Raw genomic sequence first — 11,230 nt, 5'->3', positions numbered from 1 at the left:
TATACATAAGTGAGTATGTACAAGTATACATAAGTAAGTACGTACAAGTATACATAAGTGAGTATGTACAAGTATACATAAGTAAGTACGTACAATTATACATAAGTGATTATGTACAAGTATACATAAGTGAGTATGTACAAGTATACATAAATGATTATGTACAAGTATACATAAATGATTATGTACAAGTATACATAAATGATTATGTACAAGTATACATAAGTGAGTACGTACGATTATACACACGTGCGTACACATGAAGACCCTCTTTCTATACCCACTCTGACAATCTCATCGGTGACTACAAAAAAAATAAATTTTTTTTGCAGATTTTTTTGTAATTATAAAAAAGAAAAATTTATTACCATTATATACTTTTTTTACTTTTAAAAATTTGATGAAGAGGAATAAAAAACTGTAACATTCTGCATGAACAATTCATGTGAAAAATATTTTTTTTAAGATAACACAAAAGCATAGCTTAGTAGAAGAATTTATATTCGTAGCAAGTCATGTTATAATAAATTTTGCAGTACATTATATAATTACATGTCCACGATTGTACATTATGTACTTGCGTATACGTATGTGCAGTTATTTACATGAGCATCCCAACGTGCATGCATGTATCTTTTTTTTTTTTTTTTTTTTTAATTTCTTCATTACATATATTTATATATATATATATATATATGTGTGTATGTGTGTATGTATATATGTATATATACATATACGCATAGGTATACTTATGTACGCATGCGCATATCTATACGTAGCATACAACTATAGCACGTCTACATGGAAACCAGGAGGAGTCTAAGAGAAAAAACAAAACAAAAAGACATCGAAGAGAACAATAGTAAAACAAAGGGAAAAAATGATGATAGGAGAATAAGTAGGAATAGTGGAAATGAAAACTGTAGTATTGATTTTCCATGGAATAAGGTTGAAGATAATGTAGTGAGAAAGAAATATAACAACAAAAAGGAAGAAAAGGCAATAAAACTAGTTAATGAGCAGAGGGGGAGGGAGAGTGATAGAGGTTTTAGGAAAGACTACAAGGAAGAAATGGCATGGAACAATTTAGGAAAAAATGGAAAAGAAGAGAAAGTTGAAAATTGGAAGGGGGACAATGCGAAGGAGGATAATGGGGATAGGAATAAAAGTGGAAACAGGGATGGAGATGAAAGTAGGGACTGCAATGGAGGTGATGTCAATAGGTGTAGAAGAAAAAGCAGCAACTGGAACAATGATGGGAAAAGTAAAAAGAATTCAAAGGCCATCTTATCAGTTTGTGTTGAAGAAGAAAACGAGGTGATAGAATGTAGTGAAACAATTAAAAAAGGAGGCATTAAAAAAAATAATTCTAAATATAAGAAGAAGAATAGTCAGATAAATAAAACTCATGACGATATGCATGTAGAAGTGTGTAAGGACAAAGAAAGAGGAAATGGGAAGGGTCAAGGTGAAGGGAATGACGAAGATGACAACACTGAGGAAGTTCTATTACATACAAAAAGGAAAGAAAACAGAACAAGATCAAGTATGTTACTCAGGAGGCAGAGTAGTAATACGTATGATAGCAATTATCTTTATTATCCATACAGTCAAAGTAGTAAAAGGACAAGAGGGAAAAGGACAGATGGTGTAGAAATAGCCCATGAAACACAAGAAAATGGGGGGAAATATGAAGAACAAAATAGTGTTACACGTATTTCTACTCGTAAAGAGAATAGGATAGAACACGTAAAGGTAGAAGAGGTATCAATAAAAAGTAAAAAAGGGAACAACACCAAGATGAAAAACGAAATGAAGAGTGAATGCACACATGGAGGAATTCAAAATGAAGTCATTCTCTCGAAGGAAGATATTCTATCAAATGCTATGCTACTCCCAAGTGATGTACTTCTCCCTAGTGATGTACTTCTACCGAGTGATATACTTCTCCCGAGTGATGTGCTTGTCTCTAATGAGGAATTTCCAGTTATAACTCCAAAGGTGGGAGAAGTATCCACCTTTCAAGTTTGTGGTATAAATGATTTAACTGAACGAGGTGAAGAGGAGATCTTGAAGGAAAGTAGTGTGTTGCTGTTAGATGAAAATTGCTATGATTTGAGGAAGAAAAGAGAGGATGGAAACAGCAGTAACCCCACTATGAGCGCCTTCGTGGATTCTGACATAAACGAACACAGCAATAAAAGTAATAAAAGGAGTGGTAATAGTAACACCAGTAGAGGTGTTAACAATAGTATTAACCATAATAGTATTAACTACAGTAGTAACAATAACATTAGTAACGGAATGAAGAGCAACTACCAGATGAGGCGCGGTAAGGCAAGCGCAGTGATAAACATACAAGGTGGTAAACAAAATCAATCATCATTAAATAGAAGCATCAAGAGAAGATTATCACAAGTTCTGGACAACATGAGGAGAAAGCAGATATTCGATAGAATCAGTTATGCCGACGATTATGCAGATGTTTATTTCGGAAGGAAGGGAGGGGTAGAGGCAGAAGCGGATGGGATTGAGGCAAAATCGGATGGGATTGAGGCAAAATCGGATGGGATTGAGGCAAAATCGGATGGGATTGAGGCAAAATCGGATGGGATTGAGGCAAAATTGGATGGGATTGAGGCAAAAGCAGACAGGGTTCAGGCAAAAGTTGCTGGAGGGGAGGTACTGGTCCAAGGGGGAATCGAATCTATCGATGCGGGAATAGAACATACCCAAGGAGGCATTGATAGAGAGAAGGAAAAAAAAGAAACGAAAAGTATAATGCAGAGTAGGACAAATGATCAAAGAAAGGGCGAAACAGATGAATATAAATTAAAAAAGGATATTGCCCCATATATGAATCATATAAATATAGACATTATGTATAATAAACTTCATTATGATATGTACAAAGACGAAAAAGAGTTTAATGAAGATATGCTTATAATTTTCAATAGTATTAAAAAAGTCATTGAACAAACAGAGGATGAAAAGGAAAAAATGCATTTATTCAACTTACGAACAAAAGCATTAAAAGATTATGAAAATGAATTTTATAAACTTTTGGTGTCCATCAGAGGGACAAAGGAAGCAAAGAAGTTTGTCAATATGCAAATGGAATACAACAGTGAGGAGGAAAAATTTTTTGCAAAAATGTTCACGCAGGTGAGTGGAAGAAGTGAAAGTAGAGCGGAAGGTAAAACGGAATCTAAAAGCGGAGTTGGAGGCGATAGATATACCTTAGATAGTAGAGGTAGAGAAGGAAGGAATACAAGATACAATAAATTAAAACAAAGCATTTCTTTGTTAAGACTGAAGGAGGAGGAAGAACAGGAGGATATTGAATCGAAAGAAGGAATATATGAAGAACCATTCGACAGTGAAATGTTTGAAGTGCTCAAAGGAAGAGATATGTCCATAGATATTGCCGAAGGGGAAACACCTATAGGTGTAGATGTGCTATCTAAAGGTGAAGTTAGCACTGTATGTAGGGGTGAACAATCTAACACAGTAGGTTCGTCATCCTTTAGATTGAAACTAAGACTGAGCAGTGTATCCTTTGGAAATGCAAGTAAAGATGATAACCATATGGGTGGTGATGCTACTGAGCATGCTATGGAGGATTCGATCTGGTATGTCGATGAACGTTTAAACGAACGCCCAAATGAGCAACTAAACATAAGCAGCAATAGCAGTAACGGAAAAGCTTACGGAAGGGGGGAAGTGTATAAGGATGTTGTACAAAACACTCAAGTGGATAGCAGTTTTGCTCCACTTAGAAAAAGAAGGGAAAGGAAGGACTCTATCCGAGAGGGTATCAGGAACAGTGAAATGGAAGCAGAGAAAGAGGAGATGGTACAACAGAAGCATGAGAAGGATGATGATATCGATCGTGGAGACAAGTGGGGGGAAACAACGAGGTATCATTTGAAGGGGAAAAGGGGTGAAGAAGAATGTGAGGATATTAGTGGGATAAGCGGCTTCGATTGGATTAGTGGCTGCGATGGAATTAGCCGCAAAGGTGTGAGTACAAGTGGGGTTGGTGTAGTCAACATGTCGAGTGATAAGATAGGAGGAAAGGCTGAGGTCAAAAGGACATTAAATCAATGGGAAAAAATGTTAAGAGATAATGTTTTGAAACTACTAAAGAGTGATAGTAACTCTGTTTATTTTCGAATTCCTGTTTTGGAGGACAAAAACATCAATGAAACGATAAAGAGAGAGTATAAAGAAAAGATAAAGAAACCTATGGATTATTTAACAGTTTCGAAAAAATTATCAGAAGGGATATACAAAAAACCAGAGGATTTTTATTTAGACATGAAGTTAATTTATAAGAATTGTCTTGATTTTAATCCAGATATATCACATAATCAGTATATTATAGATGCAGCCAAAAGCAGTGCGGATAAATTTGAGAATTTATGGTTAAAGTGGAAAGATAAAATACATAATAGCTACCTGGATTTGAATAATAATGTATTTAATGTAAATTACTATTTTGATTTTTTTAAAAATAGTATGAAAAAAAAAAAAAAAAAAAATATAGTTCTATATATGCCTTATGGATGAACTACCTTATAAGCAATAAAATAAATTTTGAAGAATTTTGTAAAATTAGAAATATAAATGTTAAAGAATTGAATGAAAAAAGCAAACCGAAGATAAATCTTAAAAATGTAAATCTGAAGGATTATAAAAACTTAAACAAGAGCAATTTGTTTTTTTATGTTTTTAAGAAAGAGTATGAATACATTTTAAATATTAACAAAAAGGACAGAGTGGCTATTAACTATGATGAGAATTACGAGTTGCAACTGAAGAGGGGAAGAACGAATGCTGCGGTGGTGGTGACAAGTAAAGGAGCAAACGAAAGCGTAAGTGAAGAGGTGGGTAAACAGCAGAGCAAACAGATGGACAAACAGATGGACAAACAGATGGACAAACAGATGGACAAACAGATGGACAAACAGGTAGTCAAACAGGTAGTCAAACAGGTGGGTAGACATGAAGATAAGCATGCAGATAAGCATGCGGGTAAACATGTAGGCAGTAAAAGCGGAAATAAGACCACGGGTAAAAGAGTAAATGATAATACGACGGACGACATAAACACGGGTCGCATTAACTCAAAAGAAGAAATTAAAATAATATTGAGGAATAAGAAGAGTGAAAAAAAAGCATACCATACGAGAGTAGTGAGAGAAGGAAAGGAAAAGAAAATAGCGTCTTCTAAAGCGTTTAAAAGAAATAGAAGAAAAAATGGGTATAATAATATTAGTAGTAGTGTTAATAATGGTAGTAGTACTTATGGTAGTAGTTTTGGATGTAGTAGTGGTAATAGTAGCAGTAGTAATGGTAGCAGTAGTAGTAATGGTAGCAGTAGTAGTAATGGTAGTAGCAGTAGTAATGGTAATAGGGGAAATCAAAATAACGGGGTAATATACTTTGAAGAGAATATCTTTGAAAATTATTTAGACAACAAAAAGAGTTGTATGATGAAGTATGAAAATAATATATTCATTACAGACTGTTTCTATTATAAAAATATATTCAAAAATTTGTATGATTTCATTGATGAAAACTCGACAGATGATAACTTGAATGAAATGCATAAGATGCTACCGTGGAACGGTGCGCGCAGTGGACCTTACCATGCAGAAAGGGAAGTGCATGTTATTGAAAGTGACAACGAGAAGGAAAATAACTTGGGAAATTCGGTGAACGTGAAAAAAAAAAAAGAGAAAGAAGAGAAAAATTATGATAAAAATTATGATAAAAATTTTGATAAAAATTATGATAAAAACAGCGATGCAAATTGCGGGATGACTGAGGAAGGATCTTCTCAACAGGAACAAACAGATCTTCCCCTACAAGGTGGTATGAGAAATGGTAAAAGAAAATTCTTAGGCAATGAAAAGATATGTATAAGTTTTAAAAGGAAAAGAAGGACGACTAAAATTGTGTGCAAGCAATTTCAGATGCATTCTGAGGACAGTAGTAGTACCCCTGAGGATGATGTTCTATCGAGAGGAACAGTTCTAAAGGATGGTAAGGAAGTGGTAGCACAACCATTGTACGAAGTGGGGGTGGAGGTAGAGCAGCCGCATGAAGTCAAGGTCTGGACGAAATTATGTCCAGAAGAAGGGATTATCCGTGATGTACCTGATAAGGAGGTGAATAACGTCGGAAGCGGCATTGGAATGTTAGAAGTGGCAGGCAACAGTAGTAGCAGTGTTGTCCGTGTGTGTGAGAATGATTCGAGGGAAGGTGCGGTGGATGTAAATAATTGGGAAGAGTTTATATGCAAACAAGAAAATGGCACTGTTTATGTAGGAGATAAAGAGAACGAGTGGAGTAGTGGACGAGTTGACTTAGGACGAGATGATGAAGTACTTGAAATTTTAGGGAAATTGGGTGGTAGTGTCAGTACAGAGAAGGAAGCAGTGGCAGAAGGGGTAGAAGTGATAGAAGTAGTAGAAGCGGAAAAGGGAACAACATCAAAGGTGGTAGAAGCGGAAAAGGGAACAACATCAGAGGTGGTAGAAGCGGAAAGGGGAATTACATCAAAGGTGGTAGAAGCGGAAAGGGGAATTACATCAAAGGTGGTAGAAGCGGAAAGGGGGGCTACATCCGACGTAGCGGAAGCTGAGGAAAGCGCAGATAGTCTGGAAGACTCCGTTCTCTTCAATATCAGCAACAAGGATATGTACAATTTCCACATTTTATTTGAAAAGGATAAAAAGTTGAAGGATGAGTTTTTTTTGAAAAATCATATTAGTGAAAAGACGTTACTGTTAAACTTACATATGGAATACAGTAGTTTACTTGATCAGTCCTTTTTTCCAGTCAGTGATACATATTTTTACAATTATTATTTTGATGATCATTTTTTCTTTTTTATAAGATCAAGTCACATGTTAAATTTATTTATAAAAGTTCAAAGGAAAAATATATTACTTAGTCAGGAAATATATTTCGAGTTTTTAAAAATCCATCTAATGAACAAATGCAAAACGAATACAGACATCGAATTTTATTTGTGTAATTACTCAGCTAGTAGTGAAGATACGTTAGTCCATTTTCTTGAAAAATGCTTTAAGCACTTGAATGCGCAAAGTTCGAACGGTAGTTCCTTGCGCTTGTACGATGCAGCTAACGAGATTTCCTTCCTCCTATCGCAAATACGGATGTACATCCGGGTATGCGCGTTACCACGTGTTTGCAGCGTTTTTGTAGCTCATTCAAAATGCATGAACAATTAATTTTTAACGTGTTTATGACTTGTGCATCCGAGTTCTCTACCCACACATACATAAGTATACATACATAACGTGTACACATACGCATATACTACATACCCATTTTATTTGATTTACCACCACAGGAGGTAGACATTCTGCTGAGGATAGACATTGACAAGACGACACACACCACCACGATAAGTATTTTAAAGAAGAAGTTATTGTGATATTTGGAGATCCACCTGTATGGAGCCTTTGTATGGAAGGAGCATATGCAAAACGCGCATGTAAATCGGGTATATAAAATGTGCATGTAAATCGGGTATATAAAATGTGCATGTTAAATTTTTTTTTTTTTTTTTTTTTTTTGATTGTAACAAATTTTTGCCAGCAGAAAGAAGACTAACAGAGATATAAAGACTTTCTTGAAATATGCAATTGTGCTCATACATATAAACATACATACATATGTACATACGTGTATACAAGAGGCAATGGTTGATTCCTTTACATATAAACACGATAAAACATAAGAAAACAAACGAACATAATTGAACAAAGGCATATACAAATAAATACAAGTCTTCATAATTCTAAATCTTTAATCCTTAATTCTTTATCCCTCCACATTGACAAAAAGAACTGACGAACAACCTCCCCCCTCCCCAATTTTTGGAAGGACATTCCTTTATCGATGTTTAAATCTTCATTTTTTTTTTTTTTTTTTTTTATAAATATATACTTCTGTTTATAATAAAAAGAGAAAAATAAAAATAAATACAATAAAATAAAAGCAAGTTAAGGAATAAAGTCAAGGAATCTGTAAATATGCAAAACGTAGAAGAGCGTTTTTTCTTTTTTTTTTAAACGTGTCATAGTTATGAATAACCAATAATGAGGATTCTTAAACATATACATATAGTTAGTAAATGTACACATATACCTACGAATGTATGTATCTATGCACATTTGAATACACATATGTATGTATTTATACGTATTTCTTTATTAGCATGTGCGCAATTCTCTTTTGAACAAGAATTTATTTTTTATTTTTTTTTCCCCCTTTTTATTTTATTACAACGATGTAATAAGCCTTTGCCTCATTGCAAGTGTTTTATGTACATGTATTCGCACTTAGCTAAATGCATATATATTAACTGTGAATTTTGCTTAGTCAAGTTAGCAAAGTTTGCTTCGTAATTTTCAGTCAACTTGTTTTTTCAAAAAAGACTATTGTAAAGAATAAAAATAAACATGCTTCTCTTCTTCAATCGTTTCTTCTTAAAATTGGAATAAAAAAGAAAGGGAAAAAAAAAAAAAGGGAAAATATAACGAAAAATTGACGAAAAAATGACAAACAAATGACGAACAAATGACGAACAAATGACGAACAAATGACGAACAAATGACGAACAAATGACGAACAAATGAAAAAAATATGAAAAAAAAAAAAAAAAAAAAAAGCCTATCAGAAAGGAAAATATTTTTTTTTTTATCAAATTGGCCGTTCTTTGTATCGTTCGTTTTATTCTTTTACGTTGGTAGCTTACTATTGCCAAACCATTGCTTAAGAATGTATAAATACATACATATGAATAATAACATAATTATATATATATATACATAATTACGGAAAATATATTTGTTTATTATAGTACATTTACCCGCTCAGTTAAATTTTTTATGTTTATATAATCGTTACCAAAAGATGGTTTATCAATCAATTTTTTATGTTTACATTTTGTTTTATTTTTACATAATAACGTAGATGGGTCATTTTAAGCTTTTTTGAATTTTTTTTTTTTTTTTTTTGGAAAACTCAAGTGCCTATGTATTATTGTAAACAGAACATAATATGTAAAATCGTACATAGGAAACGCGCTGCAGTTAATACAAATTTGTATATATGTACATAAGTATATATGTAAATAAGTATATATATATATATAAGTATATATGTAAATAAGTATATATATATATATATAAGTATATATGTGAATAGTATATATATATATATATAAATATATATGTAAGTATATATATATATATATATTATATAGTAAATAAGTATATATATATATATATATATATATATATATATATATAATATATAATATATATAAATATATATAAAGTATATATGTGAATAAGTATATATGTAAATAAGTATATATATATATAAATATATATGTACATACGTATATATGTATATAAGTATATATAAGTATATGTATATATACAAATATATATATATTTATTTATATATTATGAATTTATATGCTTGTAATTTCTTATGCATGTGTATAAATTTTGTACAAGTGGCGTAAACACGAATTTACATGAAATATAGAGCCAAAAAAGCTAATAAAGTATATGTTTGCGTACGTATTACATATAATCGCTCATGTAATTGTTCATTCAGTTATTCATTCAGTTATTCATTCAGTTACTCATTTAGTTATTCATTCAGTTACTCATTCAGTTACTCATTCAGTTACTCATTCAGTTACTCATTCAGTTACTCATTCAGTTACTCATTCAGTTACTCATTCAGTTATTCATTCAATTATTTATGTAATTACTTATACAATTATTCATTTTACTACATATATATAATATATATGCATAAGTATGCATATAGGCGAACTGCCTTCCCGCTTAATGATAAATTGTGCATGCCTCCATTTTTTAATAAAGCCCCTACCACTGTTCAAGTTTATTTTTACAACTACCTGACAGGCTGATAGGCTAACAGGCTAACTACTTGAATGCTTACCCGAGTTGAATAGATGCCTAATTGAGCAAATTATTACGAGTTAAAAAATTGGTAGAGCTACACGTCCAATTATTCAAGCATATACAAGCATATACAAGCATACGTACGTAAATATATATATGTATATATATATACATATACATATATACAGAAGTACATACGTATGTCCGTAGGAGCATATGCCTAGGTACACTCATGATATGTCCTTGTTGTGTTCATGTGATCGTACCTGCATAACGTAATGATCTTTTTTCCTTGTTTATTATAAAATTAAATTTATATCCATAGAAATGATAAAAAAAGAAAATAAAGATAATCATATCAATCGGTTTAGTCAGTTTAGCCATGTGAGCCATATGATAGTTATCCAATTGAAGCAAATATAAAATAAAATAAATAAATGGGTAAGTAATAAATGTTAAGTTGAATTAAATTAAACTAAGCTAAATTATATAGAATTATATCAAAGCAGATTAAATCAAATCAAATTAAATCAAATTAAATCAAATCAAATCAAATCAAATTAAATCAAATCAAATCAAATTAAATCAAATCAAATCAAATTAAATCAAATCAAATCAAATTTAATTTAATTAAAGGGAAGTGATTTTCATTCTACAGATACGCATTTAACTTCGTTTGTGAAGTTTGCCTGTTCTTTTAAACTGACAGTTAATTCGATTGCATTTATGAACAGCCAACTAGCGACTGCTACTATAAGTAGTATTGTCGCTCTTTCACTTTATGCATTTTCTATTTTGTTTGTTTTTTTGTTTGCTTATTTGTTTATTTGTTTGTTTATTTGTTTGTGTATTTTTTTGTGTTTTTGTTTGTGTATTGGTTTGTGTATTTGTTTGTGTATTTGTTTGTGTATTGGTTTGTGTATTTGTTTGTGTATTTATTTGTGTATTGGTTTGTGTATTGGTTTGTGTATTGTTTTGTGTATTGGTTTGTGTATTGGTTTGTGTATTGGTTTGTGTATTGGTTTGTGTATTGGTTTGTGTATTGGTTTATTTTTGTCTATTTTTTTATTTTTTATTAATTATTTATTTATTCTTTTTTTTTTTTTTTTTTTTTTTTTTTTTTTTTTCACATCCGTACTTACCCACATTTTTTAAATTTTACAATTCTACATTCTCGTATTCCTCCATAGAATGCACGATACATATGTTTAACATTCTCCAGTTCATTGTGCCAACTCAACGTC

At 31.8% G+C, this 11,230-nt stretch overlaps 1 protein-coding gene across 1 annotated transcript; it reads left to right on the top strand.

Annotated features, from left to right (window-relative positions):
• Nucleotides 1-801: 801 nt before the first annotated feature.
• MKS88_000662 (uncharacterized protein) lies at nucleotides 802-7,471 on the top strand (the record flags this gene model as incomplete). Its single annotated transcript, XM_067217847.1, has 3 exons — nucleotides 802-4,519; nucleotides 4,606-7,202; nucleotides 7,388-7,471. 3 exons carry the CDS (start codon nucleotides 802-804, stop codon nucleotides 7,469-7,471), a joined length of 6,399 nt encoding a protein of 2,132 aa, XP_067075447.1.
• Nucleotides 7,472-11,230: the final 3,759 nt, after the last annotated feature.

Source organism: Plasmodium brasilianum, chromosome 2 (assembly GCF_023973825.1).
Source record: "Plasmodium brasilianum strain Bolivian I chromosome 2, whole genome shotgun sequence".
NCBI classification, from domain to species: Eukaryota; Apicomplexa; class Aconoidasida; order Haemosporida; family Plasmodiidae; genus Plasmodium; species Plasmodium brasilianum.
This window is presented reverse-complemented; position numbering and strand designations above follow the sequence as displayed.